At 40.6% G+C, this 16,113-nt stretch overlaps 1 protein-coding gene across 1 annotated transcript in view; it reads right to left on the minus strand.

Annotated features, from left to right (window-relative positions):
- The window catches only part of RANBP2 (RAN binding protein 2), an 86,664-nt gene extending 73,228 nt beyond the window's left edge, over positions 1–13,436 (minus strand). Inside the window, exon 1 of the mRNA XM_043998379.1 lies at positions 13,252–13,436. Within this exon, the coding sequence (XP_043854314.1) occupies positions 13,252–13,323 (72 nt within the window). The 5' untranslated portion in view covers positions 13,324–13,436. The remainder of the gene's footprint in view (positions 1–13,251) is intronic.
- Between the last annotated feature and the right edge of the window lie 2,677 nt (positions 13,437–16,113).

Genomic DNA, 16,113 nt, shown 5'->3' on the forward strand with positions numbered 1-16,113 from the left:
ACTAGCACTCCCTGAGCACCCCATTCACTTTAAACAGTAGTCAGCTAGGTGGTACAATGGATAAAAGTGCTGGGCCTAGAGTCAGGAATACCTGAGTTTGAATCCAATCTCAGACACTTAACTAGCTGTGTGACCGAGCAAGTCAGTTAACCTCTGTTTGCCTCAATTTCCTCAACTATAAAATGGGGATAATAACAGCAGCACCTACCTCCCAGGGTTGTTGTGAAGATCAAATGAGATAAAATTTAGTGCAGTACCTGTCATATAATAGATGCTATAAAAATCCTTATTCCGGTCTCTATCCCCAACCCCATTAAAAACAAGTGCAAACAAACAGGTTCTAATAGAAGTGGAGGAAGCACTATATGTAAAGCAGGCATAAACTTCATGGAAATACATGAATTTTAGGGTAGCAGCATAGTGGGATTCTTTAGGGGAAGACAAAAACTGGTTTTAAATTAAATATTATCACTGTCAATGTGGTATGCTGGGCAGAACACTAGATTTGGAGTCAAAATAAATGGGAATTGAACTGACAGGCACTTATTACTTGTGTGGCCTTGAGCAAGGCACTTAACCCTTCTGGGCCTTAGTTCACTCCTATAAAATGGGGTGGGGGTGGGGGAGCCAAGATGGCAGAGAGAAGTCAGGAAGTTGCCTGAGCTCTCCCAAGTTTCCCTCAAAAACATTAAATCAAGCCTCTAAACAGATTCTGAAACTACAGAACCTACAAAAACACAGACACACACAACCTTCCAACTTGAGATCATTTAGAAGACTTCAGGAAAGGTCAGTTTCACTTGGGTAAAAGGGGAGTGAAGCGCAGCTCAAAGTGCCACACAACAAGGAGGGGGTCTAGGCAAGTCAGCAGGAAGCTCATGGCCACAGCGGAGCAACTGAGGCCCCCTGATCCTGGCTCAGCAAGCTGGTGGCGCAGCAGGCGCACCAGCAGAGAGGGCAGGCTGCCAGCTGGAGGGCCACTCACAGGACAGGTGCAACCAGGCCTGGACATCCCAGTTCCTGGAGCAAGCACAGGGAGCCAGCCCAGGGTGGTGAGAAATCCACAAGCCATAGAGGCCTCAGAGTAGAAAGCCAGTGACACAGCCCCTATCCCCCAGCACAAGATGCTTGTAACAGTGAACCTTGTGCCCCAGAAGCAGACCTCAACTTTAAAAAAATAAGCTGCAATATGAGTAAGAAACAGAAGAAGGCTTTTACCATTGAGAGCTTCTGTGTGGACAGGGAAGAGCAAAATAGAAACAGTGAGGACAATACTCTCAAATCGCCTACATGTGAAACCTCTTGAGAAAATGAATTGGTCTCAAGACCAAAAAGCCTTCTTGAAAGAGCTCAAAAAAGATTTTAAAAATCGATTGCAGCAGGGGGCGGCTAGGTGGGACAGTGGATAGAGCACTGGCCCTGAATTCAGGAGGACCTGGGTTCAAATCCGGCCTCAGACACTTAACACTTACTAGCTGTGTGACCCTGGGCAAGTCACTTAACCCCAATAGCCCCACCCCCCCAAAAAAAATCAATTGAGAGAAGTAGAAAAAAATGGGGAGAGAAATGAAAGCAACACAAGAAAATTATGAAAAAAGAATCAGCAGCTTGAAAAAGGAAGCACATTCCTTAAAAAATCATTTCACAAATGGAAAACAAGGTACAAAAGGTAACTGAAGAAAAAAATGCCTTAAAAATTCTAATTGGGGGAGCAGCTGGGGGGGGAGGGCAGCTAGGTGGCACAGTGGATAAAGCACTGGTCCTGGATTCAGAAGGACCTGAGTTCAAATTCGTCCTCAGATACTTGACACTTACTAGCTGTGTGACCGTGGGCAAGTCACTTAACCCTCACTGCCCTGCAAAAAAACCCAAAAAACAAATTCTAATTGGACAGATGGAAGCTAATGACTCCATGAGACACCAGGAATCAGTCAAACAGAATCAAAAGAATGAAAAAATAGAAGAAAATGTGAAATACCTCATTGGAAAGACAATTGACCTGGAAAATAGATCCAGGAGAGACAATCTGAGAACTACTAGACTAGCCAAAAGCTATGATCAGAAAAAGAGTCTAGACACCATATTCCAGGAAATTATCACGGAGAACTGCCCTGATATTACAGAATCAGAGGATAAAATTGTCACTGAAAGAATCCACCAATCACCTCCTAAAAGAGACCCCAAAAGGAAAACTCCAAGGAATATTGTAGCCAAATTCCAAAATTATCAGATGAAGGAGAAAATACTCCAAGCAGCCAAAAAGAAGCAATTTAAATATCATGGAGCCACAGTCAGGATTGCACAGGACCTGGCAACTTCAACATTAAAAGATCACAAGGCTTGGAGTATGATATTCCAGAAAGCAAAGGAAGTTGGATTGCAACCAAGGATGAACTACCCAGCAAAACTGAGCATTCTCTTTCAGGGAAAAAGATGGACATTCAATGAAATAGGGAACTTTCAAGGTTTCCAGATGAAAAGACCAGAACTGAATAAAAAAATTTAATCTTAACATACAAGACTCAAGAGCAGTTTAAAAAGGTAAATGGGGGGGGAGTTATTAAATATGGTTAAACTGTTTGCATCCCTACATGGGAAGATAATACATATAACTCTTGAGAACTGTATCTCTAGTTGGACAGACAGAAGGTACATACATACATACATACATACATAGAGGGTATAAATATAAATTGTCTTTGATGTGATGATATAAAGAAAATCAAGGGGTGAAAAAAAGGAGTTAATGGGGAGAAGAGGAAAGGGAAGGTGGAATGGGGTTAATTACATCATATGAAGAGGGGCAAAAAACCTATTACAATAGAGGGAAAGAAGGGAGGTATGAGCATTGTTTCGACCTTACTCTCATCAGATTTGGTTCAAAAAAGGAATAACATACACATTCATTTGAATAAAGAAATTTTGCTTATCCATTAGGGAAGTAAAAGGGTAAGGGGAAAGGCTGGGCACTGATATTAGGGAGGGCAGAAGCAGGAGAGAAAAGAGTAAAGAAAAAGGAGGGGGGCTGATAAAAGGAAGTACAGATTGGGGGAGGCAGGGGTAAGAAGCAAAATGTTGGTGAGGAGGAATAGGGTGAAAAGAAGGGGGGAGTACAAAAGGGGTAAATAGAATGGAGGAAAATAGACAGTAATAATAACTGTGAATGTGAATGGGATGAACTCTCCCATAAAAACAGAAGAGAATAGCAGAATGGATTAAAAATCAGAATCCTACAATACGTTGTTTACAAGAAAACACATTTGAAGCAGAGAGATACACACAGAGTAAAGGTAAAAGGTTGGGGGGTTTGGGTTTGGTTTGGGTTTTTTTGTGTGTGCGAGGCAATTGGGGTTAAGTGACTTGCCCAGGGTCACACAGCTAATAAGTGTCAAGTGTCTGAGGCAAGGTTTGAACTCAGGTCCTCCTGACTCCGGGGCCAGTTCTCTTTCCACTGTGCCACCTAGCTGCCCCAAAGTTAAAAGGTTGGAGCAGAATATATTATGCTTCAGCTGAAGTCAAAAAAGCAGGGGTAGCAATCCTTATCTCAGACAAAGCAAAGGCAAAAATAGATCTAATTAAAAGAGATAAGGGTGGAAACTACATCTTGCTAAAAAAGTACTATAGATAATGAAGTAATATCAATACTAAACATGTATGCACCAAGTGGTATCTCATCCAAATTCTTAGAGAAGTTAACTGAGCTACAAGATGAAATAGACAACAAAACTATACTAGTGGGGGATCTGAATCTTCCCCTCTCAGAATTAGATAAATCTAGCCACAAAATAAATAAGAAAGAAGTTAAAGAGGTGAATAGAATGTTAGAAAAGTTAGATATGATAGATGTCTGGTGAAAATTGAATGGGGATAGGAACATAAGAAATACCTTTTTCCAGCAGTACATGGCATATTCAAAAACTGACCATATATTAGGGCACAAAAACCTCATAGTCAAATGTAGAAAGGCAGAAATAGTAAATGCATCCTTCTCAGATCATGATGCAATAAAAATTACATATAATAAAGAGCCATGGAAAGGTAGACTGAAACTTAACTGGAAACTAAATAATTTCATCCTAAAGAATGAGTGGGGGGCGGCTAGGTAGCACAGTGGATAAAGGACCAGCCCTGGATTCAAGAGAACCTGAGTTCAAATCCAGCCTCAGACACTTGACACTTACTAGCTGTGTGACCCTGGGCAAGTCACATAACCCCCACTGCCCTGGCAGGGGGGTGTGGGGGGGGAATGAGTGGGTCAAACAACAAATCATAGAATCAATAACTTCATCCAAGAGAATGACAATAATGAGACAACATACCAAAGCCTATGGGATGCAGCCAAAGCAGTGCTTTGGGGAAATTTTATTTATATGTCTAAATGCTTACATCAATAAAAAAGAAAAAGAGATCAATGAATTGGGCATGCAACTTAAAAAGCTAGAAAAAGAACAAATTTAAAATCCCCAATTAAATACTAAATTAGAAAACCTGAAAATTAAAGGAGAAATTAATAAAATTGAAAGCAAGAAAACTATAGAATTAATCAATAAAACTAAGAGCTGGTTTTATGAAAAAAAAAACCCACAATAAAATAGATAAACCATTGGTTAATTTGATTAAAAAAAAGAAAGAAAACCAAACTACCAGTATTAAAAATGAAAGGGGTGATTTCACCACCAATGAAATGGAAATTAAAGCAATAATTAGGAACTACTTTGCCCAACTGTATGCCAATAAATTTGACAATCTAAATGAAATGGATAAATATTTACAAAAATACAAATTGCCCAGGTTAACTAAAGAGGAAGTAAAATCTTTAAATAAGCCCATATTAGAGAAAGAAATTGAACAAGCCATTAATGAACTCCCTAAGAGAAAATCTCCAGGGTCAGATGGGTGAATTCTACCAAACATTTAAAGAACAATTAATTCCAATATTATACAAATTATTTGGAAAAATAGGTGAAGGAGGAGTTGTACCAAATTCTTTTTATGACACAAACATGGTGTTGATACCAAAACCAGACAGAGCAAAAACAGAAAGGAAATTATAGACCAATTTCCCTAATGAATAATGATGCAAAAGTCTTAAATAAGATATTAGCAAGGAGATTACAGCAAGTGATCACCAGGATAATACACCATGACCAGGTGGGATTTATACCAGGAATGCAGGGCTGGTTCAACATGAGGAAAACTATCAACATAATGAACCACATCAATACAAAAACTAACCAAAATCATATGATTATCTCAAAAGATGCAGAGAAAGCTTTTGACAAAATACAGCACCCATTTCTAGAGCGCTCAGAAATAGGTGGAGCTTTCCTTAAAATAATAAGCAGTATCTACCTAAAACCATCAGCAAACATTATATGGAATGAAGACAAGTTAGAGGCCTTCCCAATAAGATCAGGGGTGAAACAGTGATGTCCATTATTGCCTCTTTTATTTAATATTGTACTAGAAATGTTAGCATTAGCAATCAGAGAAGAAAAAGTAATTAAAGGAATCAAAATAGGCAAGGAAGAAACAAAACTATCACTCTTTGCAGATGATATGATGGTATACTTAGAGAATCAACTAAAAATTACTTGAAACAATTAACAACTTTAGCAAAGTTGCAGGACATAAAATAAATCCACATAAATCATCAGCATTTCTATACATGACCAACAAAGTCCAGCAGCAAGAGACAGAAAAAGAAATTCCATTTACAGTAATGGTACACAAGGGCAGCTAGGTGGCACAGTGGATAGAGCACCAGCCCTATTGTCAGGAGGACCTGAGTTCAAATCTGACCTCAGACACTTGACACTTACTAGCTGTGTGACCTTGGGCAAGTCACTTAATCCTCATTGCCCAACCAAAAAAAATATATATATATAAAGTAATGGTAGACAATATAAAATACTGGGGAGTCTACTTGCCAAGACAAACCCAGGAACTCTATGAACACAATTACAAAACACTTTTCACACAAATCAAATCAGATCTAGATAATTGTTAAAGTATCAGTTGCTCATGGATAGGCTGAGCTAATATAATAAAAATGATAATTCTACCTAAATTAATTTACTTATTCAGTGCCATACCAGTCAGACTACCTAAAAATTATTTTAGAGAGCTAGAAAAAAATAGCAACAAAATTCATCTGGAAAAATAAAAGGTCAAGAAATGAAAAAAAAAATGCACAGGAAGGTGGGCTAGCTCTGGCAAATCTGAAGCTTTGCTATAAAGCAGCAGTCATCAAAGCTATTTGTTACTGGCTAAGAAATAGAATGGAGGACAATGGAATAGGTTAGGCATAGAAGACACAACAGCAAATGACACTAGTAATGTAGTGTTTGATAAATCCAAAGACTCCTGCTTCTGGGATAGGAATTCAGTATTTGACAAAAACTGCTGGGAAAACTGGAAGATAGTATGGCAGAAACTAAGCAGAGACCAACATCTTATACCTTATGCTAAAATAAGGTCAAAATGGATACATGATTTAGACATAAGAAGTGAAACAATAGGTAAATCAGGAGAGGAAGGAATAGTTTACCTCTCAGATCTTTGGAAAGGAGAACAGTTTATGACCAAACAAGAGATAAAGAATATTATGAAATGCAAAATGGATTATTTTGATTACATTAAATTAAAAAGGTTTTGTACAAACAGAAGCAATGCATCCAAAATTAGAAGGGATGCAGAAAGCTGGGAAACAATTTTTATGGCCAGTACTTCTGATCAAGGTCTCATTTCTAAAATATATTGGGAACTAAATCAAATTTATAAGAATCCAAGTCATTCCCCAATTGAGAAATGGTCAAAGGATATGAACAGGCAGTTTTCTGAAGAAGAAATCAAAGATATCTATTGCCATATGAAAAAATGGTCTAAATCACTATTGATTAGAGAGATGCAAATTAAAACAACTGTAAGGTACCACCTGACACCTATCAGATTGGCTAATATGACAAAAAAGGAAAATAATAAATGTTGAAGAAGTTGTGGAAAAATTGGAACACTAACGCATTGTTGGTGGAGGTATGAACTGATTCAACCATTCTTGGACGGCAATTTGGAATTATGCCCAAAGGGCTATAAAGCTGTGCATACCCTTTGACCCAGCAATGCCACTTTTGGGTCTTTTTCCCAAAGAGATCATAAAAAAGGGAAAAGGACCCACATGTACAAAAATATTTATAGATGCTCTTTTTGTGGTGGCAAGGAATTGGAAACTGAGGGGCTGCCCATCAACTGGGGAATGGCTAAACAAGTTGTGGTATATGAATGTAATGGAATTCTATTGTGCTGTAAGAAACGATGTGCAGGCGGATTTCAGAGAAACCTGGAAGGACTTACATGAACTGATGCTGAGTGAGATGAGCAGAACCAGAAGAACATTATACACAGTATCAACAACATTATGTGATGATCAACTGTGATAGACTTGATTTCCCTCAGCAATACAATGGTCCAAGATAGTTCCAAAGGACTCATGATGGAAAAAAAGAACTGTGGAATCTAGATGCAGATTGAACCATACTATTTCTACTGTTTTTGTTGTTGTTTTTCTTTTTTGAGGTTTTTCCTTTTTGCTCTGATTCTTCTTTCACAGTATGACTTATGCAGAAATATGTTTAATGTGATTGTACATATATAACCTATATCAGATTACTTGCTGTCTTGGGAAGGGGGAAAGGAGGGGGAAAAAAAATCTCATTTGGATATAATTTTTTTTTTTAATAAAATGGGGGAAGGGAGGAGTGCCATAGAGAATGAGGGAGAAGACTATATAGCCTCTAAGGTTCCTTGCAGCTTTAAATCTATGATCCTATAATCAGATGACTTCTATGATCTTGTTTAGCTCTAAATTCTTTGATGGGAGAATATGAATGTAATAGAAATTCTAAAACAAAGAGGTAAGATGTTGTAGTGATGGGAACAATTTCAACTACCTTATTATTTGCCATCACTTAAGAAATTCTTCATGTGAAACTCTAAAAAAAAACTGTAGTAGCAACTAAGTTAACTGTTACTCTGAATCCTGACTTGTAATTAGCTAAGAACGTGGAAGTGTCAGGAATCTTGAAAGACAGTGACAGTATATAAAAACATTAAAACAACAAACAAATGGATGGCTGGGCATAGACATTACTGCAGCTATGAGGAAAATATTCCTTGAAACTTCAAAGATAATGTAAAAATGGATTATGGGCTCACGTGTTAAAATACCATTAATTTTTTTTTAAAAGCAAAACATTTGAACATACAAATTATTCCAACATAGTATGTCTTTAAAAAAATCCTAATGTGATAACACATGGACCCTTCCAATGAGACTTTTTAAAGGATAGGTACAAAAGATTTAAAATATCACTAAATAAATAACAGAATCAGAACCAAAGGGTATTGGACTCTCAGTGGCCATTTAGTCTAACCATATATCAAAAAGAAAAGAAACCTCCCTTCGATATATCTAATTGAGTGGTTAGACTAACTCCAACAAAAGGGAACTTACTGCTTCCTGAAGCAAGGAGACACCACAGAGAATCAGTACAAAAGTGGCAGAAACTCTGTAAGAAATGTAAGGCGGGGGGGGGGGGGGGGGGGGGGGGGGCCGCAGCTAGGTGGCACAGTGGATGGAGCACCGGACCTGGAGTCAGGAATTCCTGAGTTCAAATCTGGCCTCAGACACTTAACACTTACTAGCTGTGTGACCCTGGGCAAGTCACTTAACCCCAATTGCCTCACCAAAAAAAAAAAAAAAAAGTAAGGCTGAAGCCCAAATGAACCAGAGTTGACAGAGTTGAAAACAAAGGCTTTCTCTACAGTTAGTAAGGACAAAACAGAAGACATGACTCCTCCCTGAGGTAGACTGACTAAAATTTACAGATGTTAAAGAACACAAATACAGTATTTGTAAAACTCATTCCCTGTCTGCCTTCTCAGTATGGTGCTGTCAAAGGAATGCTAGATTCAATAAGAGGATCAGAGTTTAAATACCAGCTCTGCCACTTACTACTTATAGGATCCTGGGTAAGTCACTATGGTCCTCAGAATCATAACCAAGTAAGTAATCCTGCCAAAACTCTAAAAGGGATTATTCAACGGTTTGTGAGGTAACTAAAAAAGGGTTACATTTCAATAAGAATAACTAATACTAAATTCTTTTTGATAGGATAACTAGATCACTAGATCAGCAAAATACTATAGACATTACATAACAATTTCAGCAAGGCATATTACAAAGTCTCATGATATGTGAAGGCAAGGTAGAAAAGTGTGAACTAAATGATATAATTGCCCCTAAAATTCATGGAGTCATGGATTGGTATCAATCTAGACATTTTCTTTTTTTTTTTTTTCATTTTTGATTGGTATCAATCTAGAAGGAAAGCTCCAGTGGAGTGCCAATTTTGTTTTGTTTTTTTAAAGACCAGTCAGAATTTCAGAATGGCTTGAAGAACCAAGCTGCATAACTAGGTACAGTTTTTTAGGGGGAAAAAAGATAGTAGGATGAAAATTTTTATTTCAAAGTAAATTTTATTTTTGAATCAAGGGACACACCTGGTCCTTCTACTGTTAACCAACTACTTAAAGACATAGAGGGCATGCTCATCAAATTTGAAGATGACACAAAATAGGATTACAGAAATGATCCAAAGAGATCTTAGAACCATAGACTGTTAGAGCTGGAAGGAACCTTAAAACACAGAAAGATTAAGTGGCTTATCGTGAGAAGTAGTGTGGTGTAGTAGTCTTAGAGTCTGAAGGAATCGAGTTGAAATCTCACTTCTAACAATCATAAGCTAAGTAAGTTCTTTGGGGTTTCCTGATCAGTAAATTGGTCAGAATACCCATACTTACCTCACATGGCTGTTTTGAAACTCAAATGAAATAATGTACATACAGTCTTCACCTGACGACAAAGCTCAGAGTTAATATGTGATACAGTTGTTTAAAAAAGCTAATGCAATGTTAGGATTCATTAATATAAGTATAATATCCAAGAGTGTTGATAATAGCTCTATCCCAAACTCTGCTGATCAGATTACATTTAGAATGGCAGGTTCAGCTCTAGGAAATATGCTAGGAAGTAAATGATCAAAACTAGTGTAGCAGAGTTATCAGAATGATACATGATAAAACACAGTCTAAGAAGAAGTTTACTGTGAAGTCGAGATATTTAACTTGATGACTAATGCACAACTATCAAGTTTTTTATATTAGAAAAATTATTGTCTTTTGTGAGGCTGTGGTGTGAACAGTATAACAGAGTTGAATTATTTACCGTGTGTTCTGAGTGACAGAAGAATATGTGAACCATATAATCATGAAGTTTCCTAATTGAGACTACGTCTTCCAAAGAGATTGATCCAGGATTAATCCTAAATCAGCCACGTGGGATATTGTAGAGCAGTAGCAGTCATTCTCATCAAGGGTTGCAAAAGAACCAACGTTGTGCTGTGCTAAAGACCCACAGGAGAATCATGAAGACCAAATGGGAGCAAGAGAACTCTTGCAAAACATTAGCTTAGAAAGTGGCATCTGGTCTGGAACCTACGTAATTTTCTTCTGTGAGCATTTCTAATCACTTGAGCCTGATGTGTTATTTCTGAATTCATATACAGGGCAGGCCTAAAGTCACAAAAGGGGTTTCATGTTTTACTAACTTTTTGAAAATTATTTTTTATTTCCCCCCACTTATGAGATTTCATTTTTCACATATAATATAAATTCATTTCCTACATATATTGTATATGATGCTATGGTATTGCAAATTAAAAACAAAAAATAAGGGAGTTATTCAATATTTGTGACTTTTAGCCCATCCTGTTTTCTCAGGTATAATAGACTGCTGAACCCAGCATGCCAGGAAAACCAGAGAACAAAAAATTTAGGAGGTCTAGTACTTATGGTTTAGAATTCATTTAACTTTAGAAGATAGTAAAAGTAGGAGATCCAGGGCCAAGGTCCCCTGGGACTGGTTCCAAGGAAGTAGAATAGACAGATATGAGAGAAGGCTTATTTTACACTGTTGCAGAGAGCAGAATTAGTATAAAAGGGAGACAGATTTCTACTCAATAAAAGAGCTTTGGAAAAATGAAATTGGTTACCTCCTCACCATTAAGACATGTCCAAAGAGAAACAGGGCAACCATTTATCAGTGATATTGAACTGAATAAGCTTCTTGGGGAAAGGACCACATCCTATTTATCTCTTGGTTGCTCTCTGAACCTAGTTTAGCAATTTAAGAAATATTTATTATATCGAAATAAAATTCATGATTAGGTATGAAGTTGGACTAGGTAATCTCTCAATTACTTTTAAACTCCAACATTCTATGCTGATAAGGGAAGTATTGAAATGACTGGTCATTGGATACAGGTTAGAGTCAGGTGAAGCCACAAGGGAGCTAATAGCATGGGTGAAATAGGTGGTCAAAAGGCTTCGGGTCACAATGAGGACAATGAAGTTCCAACGGCTTGGGTGACAGAACAGAGAGGTGTGGAGCATATGTTCAGAAGGCCAAGATTTAGAAGGGTTACGGTGAATGACTGGCCTTCCCTTGCACTGTAGGTAGCTAAGAGAGAAGGGCTGAACAGTAAAACCTCCAATTATCCCTGGGAGCGGCACCATCCCCAAAACATGGTCATTTCCATAAGGTGCTACCCATGAGTCAAACCTCCATTTCTATTCCCTTCTCTTCTGTGTTCTCTTCCCCAAACCCCAGGGCCTTTCCATGACCTCTCTGGATACCCAAAGCCTAAAACCCTGACTTTCTGGGGGCAGTCTTTCTCATGTTCCCAAATTAAAATATTTTCCACTTGATCTATCAAATCTCTCAAGATAGTTAATTCCAGCTAGTTGTTAGGACAACATCTGATTAAAATTAATTCCCATGACCAAAAATGACTAAGCCACAAAGTAATGTTTTCACCCTTTCAAAGGCTGAATTTCAAGAGAAGTGTTGTTTGAATGGGTAAGCCTGCCTTTCATATTATACCAAGAGATGCAGACGACTGCTACACATATGAACACGCAAGCTTGGAGAGTGACCCTCAAGCCGTTCCTTGTGCTAACTCCTTTTTATGAGGAAAGAGTATTTTCTGGAAGAGATACATCAACACACCAGGCAGCACAAGAAAAACAGCTCGGAAGTCAGAGGACCTCAGTTTAAATCCCACCTCTTGACACTCACCTGTGTCATCTCCAGCAAGTCACTTAGCCTCCCTAATACGGCCTCAGTTTCCTCATCTGTAAATGAGAGGACTGAACTAGGTGGCCTCTGGGATCTCTCTAGGCCCCTTCTGGGATCTCCGTTTTTATCTAAAAGACTAGCAACAAGCATCCCTAAAACAGATTTAGGATGGAGCTGACAGTCCTTAGACAAAGTTGTTTTTTTAAAGTTTCAAAAAGAGTTCGTAGAGAGGAAAAAAGAACCCATGAAAACATACAACCAGGCTATTCAGTATTATGCAGATTTATTCCCCCGGTATTTCTCAGACTATTGAGGGCCAACTACTCAAGATGCAATAGGATACCATCCGAACCCGAGGCGCATCCAGGGGGCAGAGCCCCTTGCCCCATTTTTCTTCTTCCCCTCCCCTCTTTCTTTCGGAGTTACTGTCCGTTAGAGGCCTGGGCGCTGCAAAGAGTCGGACCGGCGGGCTCCTCGGGACCTGCAAGAGGGACGGAGGCCGGGGCGGGGCCACCGGCGCTGTCCAGGGAGGTCCGCGGCGCCTTCCTCCTCGGGCCCTTCCCGGGGAAAACCAACGGCGGCGGGTGGGCCTCGCCGCCGCCGCCCGAGGAGAGCAGACGGGCGGGGGCGAGGAGCGGGAGAAGGAAGGGGGAGCGCGCGAGCCGCCGCCACCTCCTCCCGGCCCCCAAGATAAACACTGACGTGGGAACGCGCGGCTCGAGAGGGAAAGGTCAGAGCGAGGGGGGAGGGGTGACAGCGGCCGCTCTCCCTCCTTCCCCCCCCCCCACCTCCCGCCTCTCCCCGTTTCCCAGGCGGCCCTCGCGCGCGGTCTCCATCTCCCTCCTTCCCTCCCCCGCCCACCCTCGTGGGCTGGAGCGCGCCACCCCGTCCCAGGTGCCTCGCGGGCGGCCGATGGCTCAACGAAGTGCCACGGGGGGGCAAAGGGGGAAGCGGCGGGATGGGGGTGGGAGGTGAGGGGTCGGGAAGCCCAGCGCCCAGCTCCTCCGGCTTAGAGAGAAGCTGTCTCTCCCTTAGTTCGCTAGCTCGTCACTTACCTCCCGAGGGGAGGGGGCGGAGCCCTGCACCGAGGCGATGTACCGCTCCACTTCGGCCTTGCTGCGCCTCATCGCCTCAGTCACGCAGTCCGTGGGCTCTCCGGGAGTCCGGCTCGGGGAGCCCGGCAGCGTTCTCCCGACGTCTCCGGGCTGGTTGCGCCTAAAATTCAGTGACGTCGCCACCGTCGCCGGGGCTTAACCAGCGTGCTGACGTCATCTGCGTGTGACGTCAGTGCTGCGCGCCGCGGCGGTGACAAGAGGCGATTCCGCCGGGGAATCCCGCCCCGAGGGACTGACTGACAGATGACGGACTGTGCGCCCTGGGCGGGGTCTGCGAGGTGCATCTCGGAGGGTGTAAGGAGGGTTCCTTGGACGTCCTTGGGCTGGAGACTTCTTCGGGACCTGTCGCTGTTTGAGTTCTGGCCCTTCCACAGCCGCTCTGGACTCTGCCCAGCCCCAGCTGGGCCGTGGATAGGGTGGGAGCCCCGACCAGAGGAATATGAAGGTGCTTAGAAAAAGTGAAAAACCCAGTAGAAATAATGCAAGATGACTTCGCGTTGTATAATCAATCGATACTATATTGCTCGCTTTCTCAAGGGGTGCCCAACGGAGGGGGAGAACTTAAACGCAAATTTTTTTGTTGTTTTGTTCTTCGTTTTGCGGGGTAATGAGGGCTAAGCGATTTGCCCACGGTCACAGCTAGGAAGTATCAAGTGTCTCAGGTCGAATTTGAACTCAGGTCCTCCTGAATCCAGGGTCGGTGCTTTTTCCACTGCGCCACCTAGCTGTGGAGGTGGGTGCGGTCATTAACCCCTTTGCAGAGGAGAAAATTGAAACAAACTAAGGTGAAGTTACTTTCTCAGGATCACAAAGCCAGTAGATTCCTGGGGCTGGGATTTGTTGGAGGGAGAATTCGCTCGCAGGAATCCAGTTTCTGGTGTAGAAAAGCAGTCCTGTCGTTCATCCCAGAGAGGATGATTTGGGGAGGCACTTTGTAGAACTAATTAGGGGAAAGGGGCTTATTCATTGTTCTTTTTTGTTTGTTTTTTTGTTTTTTTTGAGGGGCAATTGGGGTTAAGTGACTTGCCCAGGGTCACACAGCTAGTAAGTGTTAAGTGTCTGAGACCGGATTTGAACTCAGGTACTCCTGAATCCAGGGCCGGTGCTCTATCCACTGCGCCATCTAGCTGCCCCTATTCATTGTTGCTTATGCTACAACCAAAACAGCAAAGTACCCTGCATCTAAAGGACTGGAGGAAATGAATAGGTATTAGGGGCCTACTATGCTAAGGCACTGTGCTAAGCACTTTACAAATATTATTTGTCCTCAGGATACCTGGGAAGTAGATGCTATTATCATCTGCACTTTACAATTGAGGAAACTGAGACAGACAGCGGTTGTCATTTGCTCAGTCACAAAGCTATTAAGTATCAGAGTTTGGATTTGAACCCAAGATCTGCCTGACTCCAGGCCCAGTAGTTGCAGTAGGCAATGTCTTGTTAACTGTAAAAATATCTTTTCTACTAATCTAATTTTTTTTTACTATTGGATTTATTAATGGGGTTTGTAACCCTTCTGCACTAACCTTCTGTCCTCTTTTCTCCAGAGGTATGGTAATTATGGTAATTAAAATGGACATCCTAAAGGAACCCTTTACCATTAGAATAGATGCATTTATTATAATAACCAGACACCTTGGATCAGGAGAAGACAGAGGAGCTATATTAGTGGAGAAACAAGTCTTGAATAAGTTCAGGGCATGGAAGAGAGGGGGAGATGGTCTTTCTTTAATGCCTGGTATGTGTCCTCATATTTCAGCAGATGTAATTTCACTAGGATTTTCATTGACGGTAGAGAATAAAGACTATTGAATAAACAGTCATTTCACACTCTTTGTGACCCAATTTTGGGGTTTTCTTGGCAAAGATACTGGAGTGATTTGTTGTTTTTCAGTTACATCTGACCCCATTTGGGTTCATGTCCTGGCTCTGATGCATACTGGCTGTGTAACCCTGGACCAAAGCACTTAAACTCAGTACTGTAGGGCAGAGATATCAAACACAGCCTATAGGTGCAAGCTAAATTAAAATGTATTTGGGAAAGATTTAACAAAGATAATATTACATTTTTAAAAACTAAGTTAATTTTCAGTCTATGGGGATCCTTATACATGGATTAGTGAACCCATTTCAATTTTGAATTTGACACCACTATGCTAGCAATTCTCTAAAACAAGGGATCTTAAGGTAAGTTTAGGGTTTTTAAAAATAATTTTAAAAAACATTTTAAATTAAATAGTCACAACTATTTTAATATAATTGATTTACTATGTATTGTACTTTGTGAATTTAAAAATATGATTCTGAGAAGGGGGTCCATAGGCCTCACCAGCTTACCCAAAGGAATCCATGATTCAAAAAAGGTTAAGAATACTTCATATAGAGGAAGAAGAGAAAAAACATGAGCCTTAGGGAAAATACCAATTGGCAGTTAGTGGGCATGGTCTGAATGAAGATCCAAGCAAGTCTGAGAAGGAAGAATCAAACAGAGGAGTAGAACCAGGAAAAAGTAAAGCAAGCCTGGAGAGAAGAGAGTATATAGGGTCTCAAAGGTTTCCGAGGTCAAGAAGTATAATATAAACTGGTTTTGTTTAATTGCTTTTTCCATTTTATGAGAGGGTTCCAGAGGTTGAGTAGGGAAAGGCAGGAAGAGGTTGAAGATCACTGGAAAATGACAATTATGCATAAACAAAAGACATCAGTATAACGTTAAAATGTAAAAATAAATTCCAGAGGGCAGAAAAGGGGGCAGCTAGGTAGCACAGTGGATAAAGCACCAGTCCTGGATTCAGGAGGACCTGA

Source organism: Dromiciops gliroides, chromosome 3 (assembly GCF_019393635.1).
Source record: "Dromiciops gliroides isolate mDroGli1 chromosome 3, mDroGli1.pri, whole genome shotgun sequence".
NCBI lineage: Eukaryota > Metazoa > Chordata > Mammalia > Microbiotheria > Microbiotheriidae > Dromiciops > Dromiciops gliroides.